General features: G+C 36.3%; 1 protein-coding gene across 3 annotated transcripts in view; it reads right to left on the bottom strand.

Moving 5' to 3' along the window:
* The window catches only part of INVS (inversin), a 100,343-nt gene that overhangs the window by 52,325 nt on the left and 27,642 nt on the right, over nt 1-20,376 (bottom strand). For all 3 annotated transcript variants that reach the window (XM_068396127.1, XM_068396128.1, XM_068396129.1), the window contains exon 4: nt 4,322-4,495. In XM_068396127.1, coding sequence (XP_068252228.1) covers nt 4,322-4,495 — 174 coding nt within the window. The remainder of the gene's footprint in view (nt 1-4,321; nt 4,496-20,376) is intronic.

Consider the following 20,376-nt stretch of genomic DNA (forward strand, 5'->3'; position numbering starts at 1 on the left):
GAGCTTGGTATTAAGCAATCATGTCCAAGTCAGAATGATCGTCTGAAGCAGGCCTCAGCACCGGAGCTGCACTATAGAATAACTGCAGTGATTACTTTGGTCCCTCTTAAATGTGGAAATCTCTTGGAATAACACAAATTGATGAGAAGCGTATAACAAGATTACTCTCCACTAGAGGAAGATGGCACTGAATACCAACACTGAACTTGGATCCATCTTGAAGAAAGGTTTTGACTTTCTGCACTGTCTTTGATCACTCAGAATTCTGAGGTTGAATATTACTGAATCTAATGCTCACCGACCCATGGCAGTCCAATAAAACATCAAAAGACAATCCATGCTCCTATTGCCAATTCCTGACTGCCAGTGGCCTTTTTACAGGTATTATCGATGTTCATGATTACATAAGAAAACCAATATGTGAGGGTTTTTTAAATAGTAAAACGTTGGTATATTAACAAGTATTTATCAGTCACATCTCTCCCAACTGTCAAGTAGCAGAAGGCTGTAAGAATGAATTTTATTTCCCATCTCTCTTCCCTCCTCACCCCTGCAAAATACTACATGGCACTTTGATTTGAAAATAGAGCAAAATAACTGCTGTAGGACATTTGTCTATAAGCCTACAATATCCTGGATTAACATCCTTGAACAGTAAGATGGAATGTATGAGTTCAGTATCGTATCCTTAATGTCTCTGTAAAGGAGGAAGGCAAAAAGGAGAAAGGAGACTGTTTTTTGTTCGTTGCTTTAAGCTGTTAGTTTAGTACTGTGGTAACATAATATGATAGCACAACCTTTTTGTCTACTTGGTAGTTCACTTGAAGAGCTCATTCTAAGACATAACTGGAGGGGCTGCAAGGAAAGGTCTGATAACTGACACTACATACAACGACATACCGCCTAGCACCATAAAGCATGTTCAAACCACCACAGCCTGCTGGGATTTGAATTGAAAAAACTTCCAGCAGTAGAAATTTGCAATAAGTTAACAAATGTTATTTCTTAAGTGGAACTGACCAGTATCCCTAGAGACTGACAGTTGCAATGAAAGCAAAAATTTTTGCTTACCAGGAGGCCAATGTAGTCTTGGTTTACTGGCTTCTCTCACCTACGACCTGCTTTTCAGTCAGTTGCCTACATGGAAGTAGATGTAAAAGGCAGTTGTTCTGTCTCATGTTCAGGAATTATATTTGACAATCCTGATGCTCATAATTGCAGTAAGGGAAATGAATAAGCTATGTGCCCAACGAGGTCAAACTTGTTGGACTCTGTCCCTGAGACAGCCTTTCATCAACCTGAATTCCATCTTTGCTACTGTGACTACACATGACATGAACTGGAATAAAAGTGCTCTACTTTTTGTGGGAAATCTGGCAATGCTTTAATACTGCCTTGGAAATCTGCTAAACAGCAGGCAAGATTCCTAAAAGGTTTTGGCTGGTTTCCATACACCTTTGTTAATTAATTAACATGGTGAGAAAGTCAGCATAGCCTCTCCAGAATGACTGCTGTAATTATAGCCAGGGTTTCCATGATACATGTTTGAATATGCTGGAAGGCAAACAGCTGATTGCTAGGGCACAAGCTGGTTCAATTCCATTGTCCGGAGGGGACAGAAGATTCACTTGTTGGAAACTGGCCTTGCAGCTGTCTCATCCTGCTTCCTAGATGATAAAATCAGAAAAGGATTTCAGAGTTTAAGCAGTAACACCACTAGGAAGTCCAGTCCCCTTCCCTTACTATGTCCTCTTGTGGTAGAACGAAACACCACTACATGAGATATGGAATGATGATTTCCACTAAGACCAGCCTTGCCCAGCTTGTATGTTGGCTATCAGCCAATCTAAATACCCTTGATCAGGGCACTCACATTTGAATCAGTGGTAGATTAGTGCCTGGTGGAGAGAGTGTTTGCACCAGTTCCAAGATCACTTACAAACTGTAGGAAGGAGACCTTCGTGCTCAATGCTTAAAAAGCCTTCATCATCGTGACAGTTCCAGTTGTATTCCATACCATGCCTACCTGGCCAATGGTAGTTACGTAACTGGTTTTTGGTCTTCCTTTTGCTATCTGCTTTCCCAGTGTCTCACTTTTTGCTACTATATCCTTGGGGAAAAAATTGGGCTTAGGGAATATTCGTATCTCTGGATTCTTTGAAAGAAGTCTCTTTCAGATTTCAGGATACACAAACTGTTCAACCACATGAAATTTGAAGCAGATATTCCCAGCTTAACAGGTCTGCAATAATTACTAGAAATCTATCTACTAAAGGCAATGTAATCATCTCTCACATGCAACAAGTGTTCCAAGAGGGATGTATGTGTTTTGTTCAAAACCTACGTGGACACACAAGAAATCTTTTACCTAGAATGTCTGTCAGGACTGTGTGAAAGTCCTGTGCCTCCTCATACCCTGCTATTAATGCTAATGGAAGCAACCATTTCACATCAGTTTTAAATCAAGCATTGCTAAGCACCCAAACTTAAGAACCACACTAATCCAAGCACCTCAAAATAATAGTTACTATATGCCAAATAACTATTCCTTCTTTTAAAATGGGTTAGTGTGCTATTACTGTGGACTGGCAGTCCTCTCTGTGTAAAGAGTAATAGTAAATCAGAACGGCACCACTTCCCTTCTAAGATCCATCACCTCTTCTGGCTGGTCATTTTAATGATAGTCCTTTTAAACAAACATTAGTAGATTATTTCCTGAGGCTTTTAGAAGTCAGTGTGCTCCCGAAGCAGGCTCGTAATTTTATTGATGTGGTAGAGCATGACTTGACTTTGCAAAGGGACATCAGACAACTCATGACAGTATATGCACTGTCATGCATATCATACACCTGGAGAGTCACCTGGAGATTTCCTGGCCTTTCAAGCAACTGTTGTGACTACAGATGCAGAAAATTAGTCTGAAGGACTTTATTCTAAGAAGATAGTAATGTAAAGCTCTAAAGATGTTAACATTACATTTTCTCCCAAGGAAGTCTGCAGTTTCACAAAACAAATGTCAAAGTGACTAACTGGTGCTCTGCTTCAAATCAAAGTCTCATGCCAGAATGTCAATCATCAACTTCATCATCACATCCCTCTCACTAAGTGATGCACTCATGGAAGCAACAGTGCATTTGCATTGATAGCACACCTTCTGCTGCCAATTGGTCCATTCTATGATAATAATAACAATAATAATAAACAACTTGATACGTTTTATTGTCCCTGTTAGAAAATTTTCTTGCGAAACGGCATCACATTCTATCCTAGGCCAGAAAGTCCTGTATGACTAGAAGACTCTAAAAACTGTCCATTTTTACTTACAGAGATACAGAAAAAAGGACAGTTGACCAGACAGATTTAGTCTATGGATATTTTTACCCTTGGACCATCCTTGTGGAAGGAAGTGAAGCAGTGGAAGTGAAGGAGTAAAGCTGAGCCAGGAAAAAAAAGGAGGCAGTGTGTGGTTTGAAGGTGTTGTTCTAATTTTTGTCTCCATTTCTCACCATCCAAAACTATTTTAATTGGCAACAAATGAAACTCATTTTCTTTAAGTTGAGTCTGTTTTGCCCATGACAGTAACTGGTGAGCAATCTTCCTGTCTTTATCTCAACCCATAAGCTTTCTCAACGTATTTTCACCATCTGTCCAGTTGAGGAGGGGGAGTGAGAGAGTGGCTGGGTGGGCATTTGGCTGCTGGCCAAAGCTAACCTGCCACACATTTCTAAAAGGTAGCACCTATGGACAGCTGTGTCACCATCATCACCATTTTAGTGGCCCCAATGCAGGGCAAAATCAATCACCCAATGTTAGGAAGGACGTCTGCCAACAGCAAACCTGCATTCAGCTCAGCACCAAAGGAATTTCCTTTTTTTTTTTTAAAACTCACCTTTGGTATTGACAAATACTTTGAAGGCCTTTTGCACAAAGTTTTCTAGTAACTCTAATCATTAAATGATTCTAAATGTAGGGGTTTTCCAAGGAAGAAAGGCAAGATAAGCACATGCTATCCAGATTCTAACAAGGGTCACAATGTTACAGAAAGACTTAGACCTTAAAACCAGTGGTTTTTGAATCCTCTATTATTCTATGTACTCTCAACACGAATGTCAATGAACTCAGTGCAATGAACTCTTACATTATTATCATCAGGAAAATATTAAAATTTCTAAAGGCGATCATTATAATACCAGTGTTAGCCACTACTTTGAAGACTAAGAAAAAGTTTGTTATGACTGAATTTTTCACACCCAACTGTTTGATGTAACACCAATTTCTAAAGCTGCTACGAGTGTTGTCTTAAAATAAGCAGTATTTTTACCTTGTTTCTGTCCTGGGTATCCACTTCTCCAGGTGCCATATGTTTTAGCAACAAAGCTAAACATTTTGGGCTTTTGTGACGTGTAGTTAAATGTAATGGTGTCATATCCTCTAAGTCCTTCTGCATCCAGTTTCCTCCACGAGCCAGTAAAAGTTTCATGAAGCGGTAATTTCCCTGAGTAAGAGAAAATATCAGAAATTTATATCAGTTTACCAAACCAAATGATGATCCTGTTTAGATATATTTACTGTTGTATTACAGTGCCTGAAAAAAACCACCAAAACAGCTCTTTGGAAACATCTAATGAAGATTTTTTGTTAAAAAACATTAGCTCTTGATTTTTAAGTCTGTTTTGCTACTTGGAAGATACAAATCTTCCATTAGTGGAGTGTGTAAGACAGAGTTCAGTAATATCAAAATTCTGCAATATTGACAGAGTTTCTTGACAGTTTAACCTCAATAAACATCATGTAAGAACTGAAAAAAGACCATTACATGCTGGTTTCAGCAAGACAGACAGTTATCAGATGAGAAATAAAACTAAACATGACGAAAGATTACAATTTTCAAAATGAAAGTAAGAAAAATAACAGGGAATGATTCAGAGAGGTAAAATGTACTCATCTGAATGAGTAACAAATATATGGAAAACTGATTGTTTCTTACATTTTTAAATTTGGAACTGTATATGAGTTTTGATATACTGTACGCATGATAAACGGATGGGGCAGCTAGCTTTGTAACACAGTTAAAATACTTACCACTCTGGACTTACTCGTTTTTCAGAAGAAATAACGTAGAAATGCTGCTGTGACTAATAACTGAGGGTGGATGCCAAAGCAAACAAGTTTTATTTCTCAAATTATTGAAGAAGCCAGTCAAAAATCAAAGATATAATCATACAATCATGAAGCAGCTGTAGTGATTTAAGGTATAGCTAGCCTCGACTTGCTACTGCCTCTTGTTTGGAGGTTATTCTCCATGCAACTGAGATGCTACATACGACATTTTGATGCTTCCACTTCAGTACAAAATCTAGTAGGTTTTTCAAACCACCTTCAGCAGTTACGTTTCAGTCGAGGACCAGTAACAGCTGGAGCAATAACTCATTAAAGCAAAACATCTGGAACTAGCTTGTGTGACCATGTTTTAAACATCCCTATTCTTTCCCCACTCTAACTTCTAACCTTTCCTAAAGAGAAAGGAGTGTGCTGTCTCCCAGTTTTGCTCACTGTCTCCCACTGTTTCCCAAAATATTAGTTTTTGTCAATTTTACCTATTAACAGTTTAATTAAAAGTATCAATTACGCATAAATATAATGAAAATAGAAAGCTCAGAAAAGAAGAGAAATTGTACTAATTCCTGCCACTCAGGGAAAAGCTGCAGCATTTGATGAAGCTTTATTAGACAATGTACACAGGGAAGGTGACACTCAAATCAATACAAGTCATGCCTTTGGATTCTTCTGCTTATGGAACTTCCTGCAAATCAACATATTTCAGTCTGCTACAATTCTTTTATAAATCCGGTACATTAACTTAGTCTCTTTAGACTGCCTTTGGAAAAAAAATGAAAAAAAAGGTAGCCAAATAGACAAGTGCTAGCAGTGCTAATGAATGGGGGCAATTCTGTACATTATAAGACTCAGAATTGCGAATCACTTTGTCAGCAGAATGGTAGGGTGGAGATGGGCCAAAGGATTCCAGAGGCCCCCACAGTATCCAGTGCCAGGGCATAAAAATATTCTAGTTTCGTTTTCCATAGCAGCCATAAACACTGGAAGGGCAGACTTTACATATGTTACTGTAAGAGCTGAGCTTTATGTGGGCAGAATGGATATCACCAAGCACACCTAAAATAAATGAATGTGATTTTTTTTTCCTGTTATAGTATTCTATTTTAAAATACAAAACAGGGAAAGCAAATCATGAATGATCTCTGACAAAATAACCTCTTCCTGCTTCTACAGTTTATTGTCATCGGTCCCTGCTCTTCAGTGAAAGCCTACGAGAAAAGTCTGTCAAAAAACCTTACCACAAACCTGTCTGAAAATGCGAACTTCCCTTGCCAGGGACAGCATGGCTACAGTACTCTTCAACAGCATTCACAGTGAGTAGTGAGTGACTAATACTCTTGCTTCTGCTGGGTGTCAGGGGAAGCATAACCTTAGGATTTTGTCCCTTTAATACACAGACACGCATCAAGGCATACACTGAAGTACAGAGGCAGAACAGCATAATGTCTGCACAGCTACTAATCCACTCAGAACACACTAAGAATGAATTCATGATAAAGTTGGGAATGAGTTAGGGATGAGAAAACTTCTCATTATTGCCATTATATTTTACAGGTAAATATAAGAATTTGCAAAACTCATTAAAAAAGAAAAAAAAACTAGCATAAAATGGCAGTGTATTATGATGTGGTTGGAAATTTGACTCTGGGAAGACAACATTAAACAACTTGACAGAATATTAGTCTTGGAAGAAATACAGCTGCTGTTCTCCATCGCAGAGGATAATGCATTTGGTTTGTTTTCAGTATTTCCTGTTCAATGTGCATGCATACACATGAAAGAAAAAAAAATTGATTTTCTCTTGTTGATGGATACTTATTGGAAGATTTACAAGTATATCATGCTTTTTGAATGAATTAGCTGAAAAGAAGAAGTAAAGTTAAAATAATACATAAAACTAAGGAAACATGCACTTTTATTATTAGAGTTTCTTTCCCTATACTGTATTTTATTTTCACTGTTACACATTTTTCCACCAGTTACTACTATATTATTCTGTTGCATGCTTAGCCACCAACAAATCCCTTTCCTTAGGAAATGAATCTGTAATAAATCCCCTTATTCTGAAACACAAAGGATTCTGCTTCTTCCAAATGATTTAAGAATTTTTTAAAACACCACCACAGAAAACACCTGTACTTAACATTACTTATTTGTAATGATCTTATTCATGCTCCTGCTTCTGACTGCTGTTCTGTTCTTTAGTAATACCATGAACATTGCTGTGTTCCTTTCACTTGTTGGAAAATAATACCATCCCTATTAATGACAAAGGAAAAATTCCCCACCTTCAACTGATTACTGCTTAAGTTTGTAAATATGCAATGTATCAACATGCCTTGAAGGCAGATTTGGTTTAGGTCTTACTAGGTGGAGGGGGAAAAAGTATGCTTAATCTGAAAAGCAGTTACTAGCCAAATTCCTTCATTTTTATAAAATTCTTGTGTATAACAAGTCTTTAAGCTTGCTAGTTTTTACTCATAGAAGATGCACTTCATTGGCCTAAAGATTCCTGGGCATCATGAAGCGCTTTGGGTCAGTCCATGGTCTCTTAACATTGACAAGTGTCTCTGAAATGATTCTGTTACACTGTGAAAACATTATGAGCAAACAGGATTAAATACTGGTACAGAAAACTCAGTTCCTGGTAGCCAAAATTTACCATTCCAATGCTGATTCTTAAAATTCCATTCTATTCTATTAAAATTATTTTTAGCCAAAAGACTCAACTCCATATGCAAACTACAGCACAGTTTCAGAGAACAGCTGACAACTAGCTTCAGCATATTCAGAAGAAATACTTCTGCTATTTCAAAATTTCAGCCACATATACTAACTGCAATGGAGTATAACACATTTTTTGGTAGACATAGTGCAATAAGCAATCACTGCTCTGCCACCAAGTAATGACTTTCAAGAAAGTTCTGGACCCCCAGTTTAACTGCTAAGCAGTCAGAAAAACTTTCCTTTCCTGAATGTTTCAATAGAGAAAAGAGCGATGGGAGAAACATCTTAGCTGGAATCAATGAATTTACCAGAATTCAGATTATCCCTGAAATTGAAAGAGTTATCCCCCAAACTGCAAATTCATTCAGAAAAAAACTGTCTAGTATTTTCAATATGATTCTATTGCCAGGAACAGGTTCCAGCGGAAAATTGCCAGTAAACTCTTTTCTACCTACTTTTCCAGGCCTACAAGACAATGTGTTTATTTCTTCACCCATCTAAAGCAGCTTTTTCAATCTATTTTCTCTCGCTGGCCTGTTGAGGAAGGGCAGTGAGAGAGCAGCTGGGTGGGCATCTGGCAACCAGCCAAGGTCAATCCACCCCAAATGGTCACCTAAGTGAAAGACTGAAGAAAAAACAAGCTCTGTACTGATAACAGTGTTGTTATGATTCTAATTCTAGGTTGACACTGAAATTACTGATGGTTGTATTACCAATGCACTAAAAATATTAGCCTCACACTTCACATCATGCCACTCTACACAGCACAGTCCTGCTCTAACTCGCCCAGTCGCCCTGTGCCTCTGTTTCAAAGACTTCCTCAGAACTCAGCCCACAGTACCTTCACTCAGCAGTGGGAAGATTAGGGAAAGAACATTTCTTTTTCCTTTCCTTAGATCAGTGGCAGTCCTCTTCTTCCCTAGCAAACTAAAGGAGAACAGGAGATCTAGTATGTGACTGAACCTAACATGGGCATACAGGCATAGGGAAAGAGAGGGATTCCAGCATCACTGCAAAGCCACTCTAACATCTAAAGCCCCTCTGGGCCAGGTTTCAGCCTTCCCCCAAACAAACAGGCAGCCACAGACTCCTAATTGTCCATTGTCCAAAACAGTTCAATTGTACAGCAACATTTAGAGCAATCATATTTTCTTATTACTGTTGGGAAGGTTTAAATAATGTTACCCACCTCTGCTAGCTGGCTCTTTGGTAATAGGTAGCACAATAGACCAACCAACCTAACACAGAAAACACTATCATAAAAATACAGCTGTGCAAATATTCCAGCACCCAAAAGAAAAAGAGGATTTGGCAGACATTTTTGTTCCTCACATGATATCTAGCAGTATAAGAAAGATTCAGAGTTGTTAATGGATTTTTTAATTTACCTTTTCAATACATGTAGATAATTTAATACATTCCAAGACACACTGTTAAAGCTTAAATCTTAGACTAACACAGAGATAACATAAAATTGCTGTAGTTAATCCTGTTTCTTGTGAAAGGTTTTATTCTTCATGTAAGCAAAGTTCTTCTAGAAATTTCTTAGGATACATGAGTGTTAAACTTCTTACCAGGTGACAGGATATTCTCTCCTCAACTGTGAGATATTATGCATGTCCCCTCTGAGACACAGACAGCTTAAACTGCCAGCAGAGGTCATGTACAGTGCTCTGCTACATTTGGCAGAAGCCTGGCGATGCCAGCAATGGCAGTCAGGATCACTGCTCAGCTATCATGAGATAAAAGAACAACTGTGATTAATACTTACTAGTAACATCTCACTTCCTCTCCTTCTCTTAGCTGGCTAAAATCTGATGCTTTTCTGATTCAGAACTGAAAAGAAATTGAGTATAGTTCCTGTAAAATGTATAAAATTTTCTTTCTGTGAACTGAAAATCAAGGTCTGTAACAGCAATGGGGACATTTAAAGTAACATTATATAAAACATAAAAATGTAAAAACCTGGATTACTGGCTGTTGTTACGTAAAATAAAACACCATCTGAAATGGAGGAGTTATTATCACCTTAATACCAAGTGTGCATATATTGAAACAAAGTTTCATCACAGACATCTCCAGATATTCATTAAGTAGATAAGGATCCAAACACTTTTCCAAACTACAGATAACACCAAAAGACAGTAGACACACTTATTAATAGAAAGGGAATTAACCCACTTAATCTGTTAATATTCTTTTTTCCTTATATTACTTCCATTTTGTACAGCTAAAGGCTCAGTATATCAATATTCATCTCCTGTACCAGATGTTGTTCTAGAAGAAATGGGAAGGATAACTAGAAGGGGGAAATAGTACTATTTCATCTAAATCCTAAATGAATGACAGCATTATCAGTTTCACTGTAGTCCAGGTTGCCATTTATTATGCACCAACAATCAAGAAGGGGGTAATAAAACTAAATTTTGCAGAACCCCAAATAAAAGTCTCCTGGGCACATAATGATGAATGACATTGAGTATTTTGCATAGCAAATTTTTATATATTTCAGAGACATACAAGATTGCTTTAAAGAGTTCACCTGACTTCCAGAAACATTCTGCTGACATGACACACAGCTCTGTGAAAATTTATTTCCCTTCTCATCCTGCTATTTCTTGGTAAGTTAAATTGGTCATTATATAAACATGTGCTTCTACGCTCTGACTAACCACTTCTCCTACCCTGTAGTGTTGGTATACCTCTGAGGTTGCACTTTTCATCTTTGGATTTTAAAAACATAATACATAGGTAGATAAATACAACACCATTTCATAAAGGGAGGAACTGAGCTATACAAGATAAGGCTAAGAGTCAGAGGAATATGTGCACCTCTCCAAGCATCAAAAGCACATCCATAGATAGGCTACCATCCCCTTATTGTCAGTGGGTTAAAAGAGGCCAATACATAGAGAAAAATTACTTATTTCCCTATTCATTGCTGAGACCACATTTTCAAAAAGCGTAACAATTCTAATCCATCTGAAATATTTAACATTACTTGAAAGACTGATTCGTAATAATTTATAATGTAGTGCACATGAGCTGACTACTGACTGTTACAGCACAGCTACGCTTGGTCTTTGGAATACCTACAATAGGCTTGTGAAGATTTAGTTGGCTGTAAGGGTTGCTAGAGAACCAGGAAAAAGGCAGCCCAGCACCTCCTGGTAAACACAGCAGGAGTCCTTAAAAAGGATGCCAAGCTGTTAAACCGTGAAGATGCTACTTTGGCTCCAATTCAAAATTACATACCTGCTTTCCCAGTACTGGGAACAGACAGACTAAAAGAACGTAATACAATTTAAAAGTGATCCTTACAAAGGAGGTGGTTTTTAAGGGCTCTTCATTGCCAACAGTCATAAGCATGGAAGATGCAGTCAGGTCATATACTTCTAGCAGAACAGAAAGCCTTAGAAATATTTACATATAAACCACAAATTAGAACTGAAGGTTAAAATTGACCCTCCAGGTTACTAAATCCAATCCTACAGCACCATAGGGAGTAAGGACATCTAATCCTTTTTTAAAAAAAATCCTAGAGTTTTCCTTGAAGTAGAATTACGGTGGTTTGGATTTTTTTCCCCATTTCTCTCAGTTTCGGGCTGGGTTTTTTATGTTTTGTTTGCTGGGTTTTTTTTAGACATCCCCACATACACACTTCACGCTTTCTACCCATGAAAGTACAATGCAGGTTTTAAAACCTAAACGAGCATTGGTCTTTTTATGTCAATAACAAAGGATACACCCCAAACTATCAGCAGCTCTCTTCACTCATTCTAGTCTGAACTCATTTGTTTTGAACACAAGCAAGCAGAGATTACAGAGTGTCCTAGAAGAGGTCCCACTAAGTAGCCTACTGAACGGCAATGACACTTTTCCATTGCTAGTGCAAATATCTTATCAGATATACAAAAAATTGCATTTTTCTCAGCAGTTAAGTACATTCTCTGATCAATTAGCACACTGATGTCCTTTTCAGTCATTTGCAAATAATAAATACATAATACATAGAATAAATTGTTCTGCTCTCCCACCTTCGCACACAGACTTGCATTTTGGACTATCATATTTCCAACCACTTCAATTACTTCCAGTATTCTTGTACTACTGGCATCCCAGACACTCCAATCCTGTCTTTGACTGACAATAATACCTAATTTTGTGTCACTCTGAAGTATCCTTAGAAAAAAATACTACTTGTGTTGCTAAGTTTGTTAATGAAAAGCACTGACTAATACTACATTCAAGTGCAACTGGTGAGGAATTCTAATATACTCCTTCTGATCTTACAGTTCATATTTCAACTGTATTTGTTTTCATCTCATTATCAAATTCTTTATCATAGCCTTATATTTTGTGTCCTAATTTCCCATTTAACTTGCAATTTTCTATCTAGCACTACAGTAAATATTTCCGTACAGGCCTAAAAAGGCAATCTATTCCATTTATTTCTAGAAAATCAGCTAGCAAAATATCTGGTTAGTCTTGAAGAACCTACTGCTGGCAGTGTGGTGCACATTTTACACAATTTTCTATTTAAGTTTACATATTTATCCCTTAGAAACTAATTTTAAATTCTTGCATGCTACTGAGGTCAAATAGGCTACTTCTCTCAGCTACTTTTCCTTCTATTTAAAACATTATTTACCAGTATTCAAAAATGTTATTGAATACCCCAAAACTATGCAATGTTACGATTCCAAAGACTATTTCATTGATTAAAACTCTTCTGCGCCTTGTTCCTTGCTGTTTCTGTACTGTTAAGACGAGATTTATCAAAATCAGGCATTAACTATTGACCACAGCTCCTGACAGAGAGAATCTGCAGTAACTAAGCCCGGTCAGCCAGCGCACAGAAGACTGCAGGCAAATGGAAAATAAAAGTCCCCTCAAAAGCAGAAGCGTGAAGGTCGACCTGTTTAAAGGGGTGCATTCAAAGGCAACAGAGAATGAGTAACAGTGCAGCAAGTTCACCATCCATGGCAGTAGGGATTTTGGAGATCTGATAATTATACATCCCACCATGTTTTAATAATTTATTAGCTTATTAAATTTTTATTTTTGAAATATAGTAATTATTAATTAAGTAGCACTTATGTATGACTTTTTAGCACAATTTTCCCAGTATTCTTTCTAATAAGAGAGACTATCGGGCAATCAATAACTCCTCTTCAGAGGAATATAATATATATATTCAGTTATTTTTACTCTCTCATGAATAGAACACCACAAAATTATTATACTTGAATTAATTGCAAAGTTAAAGCAAGTTTGCTTTTCTAATACTACACAACTGTAGCATTGGCAGTGATTATACTTCTGTTGTCTTTAAATATTATTGATGTTTTCATTTTCTTTTTTAAATTCATAAATCATTTTTAATAAATTATAGCTGGGTAGATAACAACAGCCTGAGAGCAGGAAAACAAATTGTATCACAGGTTATAACCTATATATTCACACATGCACACTGCTCCTTTGGTTTAGACCCAGTTTGGGGGAGAGCAAGAGCTGGAAAGGTACATGGAAATTCAGCGTGATACCAGGCCACTGATACGCTCTTCCAGAGAAGCACATTCTGCCCCAAATATACGAGTTCTTATACTAAGATAACAAAAAAAGTGAAATAGATTGCTATGATTTTTTAACAGTCAGATTAGATATTAAACCTTTTAAACCCAGGACTCCTTAAAAGTAATCAGGACTTACATGAAGTTTAATTGCTGCTCATGTCTGAAACACAAAATTATCTATACTTTAATACTGACATAGAAGTTTCTAAAGTCAGTATAAATCTATACATTGACAAATAATAAATTGTATTGTGCACTCAGACACTCACTAGGGTAAAATATGAACATGAGTGCCATTTAGATTTTACCTTAAAACCCAAGCAGAATATAGCAGCGACTTTGCACTACGTTAGCACACTTTGCCAACAGATTAGCACTAACGCTACAGCCAAAGCTGAGAACAGCTCTTTGCTGTCAGATGCTTTCAAGAAGCAGTGAAAGTCAAAAAACTTGAACTCCTTAATTGCTAGCTAAGCCTTTAAAAGATAAACATATCCATGAGCTTCCCCTTTTAAAATAAAAATGGCAACTGAATTTAACCTGCTTATGTTCACAAAGTAGAAACTGCTGTCTTTGACCTACTCAATCGTACAGAAGATAATCTTACTATATACACAAACATGCATACCCACTCTCTCCCTTTCCAGCAAGTAGATACTGAAGAGAAGATGCTTTACCCCAGAGATCAACTTGGTCACAAATTTTCAAAACCCAAGAATTTTAATAACTTTGTGAAGAAAAGGATCTGTGAACATGGTTTCTTTAGAGGTTGTTTCATCTATTAGTATCCCTTTGAGAAGAAGCACATTCTCAGAACATCAGAAACAACTGAGGATGACATGGAGCATATGAAGGACTTTCTGTCACCAACACCTGCCAGTTTTAGTAGCTTTTCAGGGAACACACTAAGCACTTACAAAAACAGAAGCTGTGACTATCATACTTCCAATTTTTTATATATATAGGAACAGAATACTGTTCTAAAAGCAAATGAAATCCATACATCAGAAGGAGCATTTTTATATGCTTATATTACCAGCTAACTGCCAGAAATCTGACAAGAATTTTTCAAAAGTTATTAAAATAGAGACTAGCAAGTAGATATATATTAATTAAATTGCAAATAAAAATTATGCAGAGTTGTAAATTAACAACACTTGTGTTTTGAAAAATTGTCTATGCATGAAATAGTGAAACGTCTTGATTTCTAATACAATGAAACTGAATTAATATTGCCTGGTTACAACATCTGTAAGACCTGTAAGAGCTACCCTTAAGAGCTACCCTTTAAACGTATATAACTGCACCGTCCTTACACTCCTTGAATATCAGTAATTTTTTTTTTCCTGAAGAAAATAAAATAAAATCGGTATAGCTATTAGAACCTCAATTTCTAGTTAAAATGAGTAAAGTCACCATCAAAACAGCACGCTGCCTCTCTGGTTATCATGTGCTATATTGCCATATAAGTTCAATACACAACTATTCTTCTTTGAGCAAATAAGCTCATGAAAAAGTTTATGTAAAATTTTGAATATGTTTAAATAATCATACATTTTCATATATTTTAAATTTCAATTGCTCCCAATAACTTTCTTCCTCATCTCTTCCACAATAAATAAGATTTTGATATGTAAACCAGGGAAGGAAATTCTATTTTATCTATAAATCTTAACAGTTGGATCAATCATTCTTCATTAAAACATAGCAGGCGCAAAAATACTGTTACTGTTGAATGAAAATACACCAAAAGAGAAGGTGAATAAATCAAATTATTTCATAAATTTAAAGTAAGGTGATTGTATTCATCAATCTGATTGCAATGTCCTACAGAACAACTACACTAAAGTGTTTCTACTCAACGTAACAGTTATAAGGACATTCTCAATCCTTTCAAATACTTCCCTCAACCTTTGGGGCATACACTTGGTATGCTAGGCAAGAATTAGACACTAAAGATAATAATTCTTAGCTCATTTTTTCTGCATACTGTCTACTCACCGTAGTAGTCTATCCTAACTACATTATAAATAACATCAGCAGAGGTAGTAGAGAAACTGCTCCTTCTTGTTCTCTGCACTCCCTAATCGGCTGGCAGATGATAGTCAGAAGACTTGATTTCCACATGCATCCTCAGAAAAGCTGCTGCAGAGTAACTGCAAATAAAGTGAATGGAAACAACCCATCTCTGAACAGACAGATAAAACATAACAATGTAAACCTTATTAATTATAGGGAGTCAAATCAGTATTTCTTCTAGCTCTGGAACAACTTCAATCACAGCTGGCCAAGTTTAATTCAAGAAAACTTGAAATCAAGCGTAGTCTTAATTTGAGCAAAACCAAGCAGGTAACTCCTTGATTAAAAATGTAACTGAAAAAGTAAGCAAAAGAAAATCTTTAGAATTATTGTTTTAGATATAACCCTTAACAGTCATCCACTGAACTACAGCTTTGAAAAAAAAATTCTGTAAGCTATTTATTACCTCTGCATGGACAAGGATGATACCATGTCTTCTATCTAACAAACCAGTGGCGGATTTAAATACGTGATGTTTTGCTAATCCTTTCAAGTCAACCATGGCAAAAACATCACTGATTTTGACACTGGGTTTAATCTCACAAAGTACCCTTTTAGCAACTTTGTTAGCAGCATCCTAGACTCAAAAGTAAAACACTCAACTGGAGAGAAACCCTCAGACAGCTGAAAAGAAACCTTATTTACCAGTTTCCAAGCTGAACATGTTCATCTGTCTGGCAAAGCATCTTAGGCAATACATCAGCCAAGTACATCAGTACAACTTGAGGCCAGTTCTGACTATCAGACATTTTGACTGAAAGCAAAGTGGTGTCTGAACTTAGAGCACTTCTTCCTAAAGCCTCTTGCAAGATTGGCTTCAATATCTTGGTTTCCATAGGAATAGCAGAACTCTCAACTAGTACGCAGTCAAAGAATGCAATAGAGAAGACAACTGACCAGTGCTGTAAAAGCCAAGGTAAAACTGTTTCCCAGCACAGGGTGAAGGAAAATAGGTGTTTGCATCTTAGAGCCTTTGACCTCATTTATCCATGGCCTGTACATGCTCTTTCTGTGTAGTGCTCTCAGCTCTTCAGCCCTAAATTTTATGGTCTACCTATAGAAATTAGTGGCTTTCATTCCATGCAATTCACATGCAATTAGCATTCTCATTTCCAGTTGATCTCTTCTACTGTTACTGAACTTGTTTTCCTGTAGTGTTCTTTTGAAGTCATTCAGGCAGAAGTAACCACAACACACAATCTCTGGGGATTTACAAGAAAACCTGAGACACATCATCCACATTTACAGGATCACTGCCCACCTCTTCATAAAGAATCAAAGACTAAGTTTTCAAGAAATATTGTATTTCAAAAAATACTGTGATTTGAAAGATTTGGCAGCAAGTATTGACCCCCTCCTCCTCAAAAATACAAGTACTAGAAAATATTTACTACATTAATTTTCTTCATCTTAATGGCTTTAAGTTGAACAGTCTTGAACTAAGAGCACTGTTAAAAAACTAAGAAAATATATCCCTGATATATATGTCTTTCTTTTTAAAACTGGCATTTTCATATATTCATATTCTTCTCAAATCCTAGTAAAGTTTCGATTTATGTCCATACTTCTAATGTTCTTTCAATTTTTAGCAATTACCTGTATAGCTCACACAACTGTCGTTTTGCAGATGTCCAAGTCTCTTATTGCTTAGGTACACATACATTACGTAATGCTTCCTAAACTTCCCACCTCTCTTCCAGAAACATAAGACAAGTTAGGATGGTTGCTCAGAAGCATTTTAGGAAGACCAAAAAAATCCTCCATAATCTGCTTTCATATAGAAATTGTTAAATTGTAGAAGCTCAGACTCAAGAGGACAAACGTACATTTAGACAGACTTCATATGATTTTCCTTTCTTCTAGAAACATTTCTATGCTATGTCCAGATTTCTATTTTAAAAATCTAATAAAAATGTTATCAAGAACAGTATTGCTCATGATAGAATTCTACCTAAAAAACAAGTTCTCAGTAACAGCTACACGTCTAGTCAAAAAGTTCTCACTTTTTATCCCAATTTTGTGCAATACTGTTTCATTCTGGAAGCAAACTAACTGCCATCGCTACTCAGCGTTGCTCTGACCAGTACTGTGTCATTTCTGCCTTGTATTTAATTGCACCACTCTAAGAGCCTGTGCATGTGATGTCCTTAGAGACTCCTGGAAGGAACAAAGCTTGCAAAATGAAAACTTTTCATATATACTTATTGTTGAGCCTATCTTCCCGGATTTTTTTGTTCTGATTTTAGCTGCTGTTTTATTTGAAAATAAATCCATGTCTCTTAATTCATTAAAGTATATTTCAAGCATCTTAAGTCTTATAACAAACCATTGTGTGAAATAATTACAAAACTATATACCAAATTCTATTTTATGAGAAAAGTTCTCCAGCCACAGTGAAATTTCCAGAACTATTACAGAAGCAGACAACCCTTAAAGAAAATAACCTGCAATAAAGGTAGGTTTATCCTTACTTTAAATAATTATTGAGACATTTGAGGTTACTTTTATATACTGAAATATTTTATAGCTTCTATAGACACTACAGTGAGGTCTGAGATCTAAAATGAAGTCAGAATCTACTTACAGTACTGGTAAATAAATCAAAACCTTAGTAAGCTACTCAGACTACATCCTAGCAGTAATAAAAGTACTAGATTTATTTATCTTTGTTCAGACTACAGGCAGTTTAAAATAACAATTCAAGCTTGGTGTTTCTTAAAATCTTCCCAAAACTATACCATACTAACACAACATTGAAAAAACATGTCCTATGTAAATATATATTTATGTTTAAATGTTCCCATCAGAAGGCTTAACATACACAGATGATATTCATAACATAAATACTTAATATTTCAGTAGAAATCATTCCTCATTAATAAAAATTGGTAGTATTCTTCATTAATCCTGCATTCTTCATTAATAAAAAAATGTGTAACAAAAAAAGGGTTTCAAGCTGCTCTACAAAGAGACCAAGAAATGATAATTTTAATAGGTAAGGTAGACTAATTTTGCATTTTATGAAATGCTGACATTAGCTGTCACTTTCCAGGAAACAAGAGAATTTGCTTATGTAGTTTATACATATCCATTTTGACTTGAGTGTGATTCAGCTAATTCTCTTTAATCAACAATTTAACCAACTGTTTACAGACAGAAAGAGAGATAAATGAAAGATTGGTGCTCCTGGAGTTTGTGGTTGGACATAAGATCTGAATTTATTTTTCAAATACCTTCTAGAGCAATAGCCTTGCACGCTGAAGACATCCTCTCTAGTATACTATTGATTCAAATGACAAGCCTGAGCATCAGATTAAGGATGTGTCAGACACCTGATAGAAGATTCCTGGAGAATTCAGCAGAAAGGTGTCCTGTTTCAGAATGATCTATTGCTGGTACTACATTTACTGAAGTGTATGTGGAAACATTTAACAAAAAACTAATTCACTTAAAATTAGAATAACATTTATAATCAGTAAAAACAAATAACTTCACTTTTTACTACAGAATACCCGGACGATGTCACCTCATTCAAACAAAAATCACCAAACAGCTCACAAAACCAAACTAAACCAAACTGATGAGCTAATACTAGCGATAGTCCTGTTTTAATTTGTCAGTGCCAAATCTGGACACAAAGAAGTAAGCAGTTTCTCAGTCCCAACAACAATATTTCTTCTTGTAACCATTAAAGTTCAGTCGTGAGGTCAGCTGTGGAGGGGCAATTAATGAGAGAACAATGTTTTATAAAGGACACTCAAACAGGGAGATGCCTTTGCCTGTAAAGCTATTTTTTAAGGTATAGACTTGGCAGAAGACATCAATGTCCTTGGAGAAGAGCTGGGCAAGTCTCTTGTGCACCAAGGGATGCCACAATGCTAAACATGCTAAAGGAACAGCAAGAAGTGAAATGAAACGAAATCTATTCAGATATGAACCGTAACACTCCAAGTATAGTACCACATTTAGAAAGAATCTTATCTTTAAGATGCAGCCATTAATTTTCTAATTCAAATGCTGGATAACTTTTCACCTATCCTTTGAATAAAACAAAATGAGAGAGAGCGGACAGCCATTTGATAACAGCATGTAAAAGAGACCTAGCAGTTGAAAACCAAGATTATTAAGTCAACTTAAAACAGCCAAACATCAAGCAACGTGGAATAACATTCTGTAGAAAAAGCACTGCTTATGCCTATACAAAGCACTTGCCTTTGCTGGGCAAAATTTTACCTAACTGTCCTAAAGCATGTCTGCATCCTGTTCAGCTCCAGTCTGTCTTCCCAACAAAATATCTGAGTTTAAGTTATGCACCAATATTTTTTTTTTTAGCCTTATGTGGTCATTTAAGATGTTTTTCTAAGGACAGGATCATTTTACCTTCTCATTCTTTTCACTGACTTTCTTCATAAACTAATATGAATTATTTTATTCATTGATACCAGCCTGAAAAATTATCGCTCCAGAAGAGAACTTAGAAAAGATCTGAAAAGGAACATTGGGCAAGTCATTAGCCCAGATACTCTTCTAAATTTTACTCACAAAAGTACGACTGTGAATTTGATAGATGAAAATAAAGTAATTCTACCAGCTGGCTGTACAGATATTTAAGATATCATTCCATATGCTATGCAGAATTGGTTCCTTTTCACTGAGAAACATAACACAAGCAGGGCTGCTCTATGATCTGCCACCATGGCTTGCACCTCATATTTTCAAAATCTTTTAGAAAAATCACTGCAGTTGGAGGCATTTCTTTTCTTCCTATTTTTAATGAAATATGAAATGCTTGAGATCAAGACAGCTCAACAGAGGCACTAGTATGATGATACAATATATGTTTTGGGCCTGACAATATCCTGTTTGGCAGTCTGGA

The sequence above is a fragment of the Nyctibius grandis genome, chromosome 3 (assembly GCF_013368605.1).
Source record: "Nyctibius grandis isolate bNycGra1 chromosome 3, bNycGra1.pri, whole genome shotgun sequence".
Classification (NCBI taxonomy): domain Eukaryota; kingdom Metazoa; phylum Chordata; class Aves; order Nyctibiiformes; family Nyctibiidae; genus Nyctibius; species Nyctibius grandis.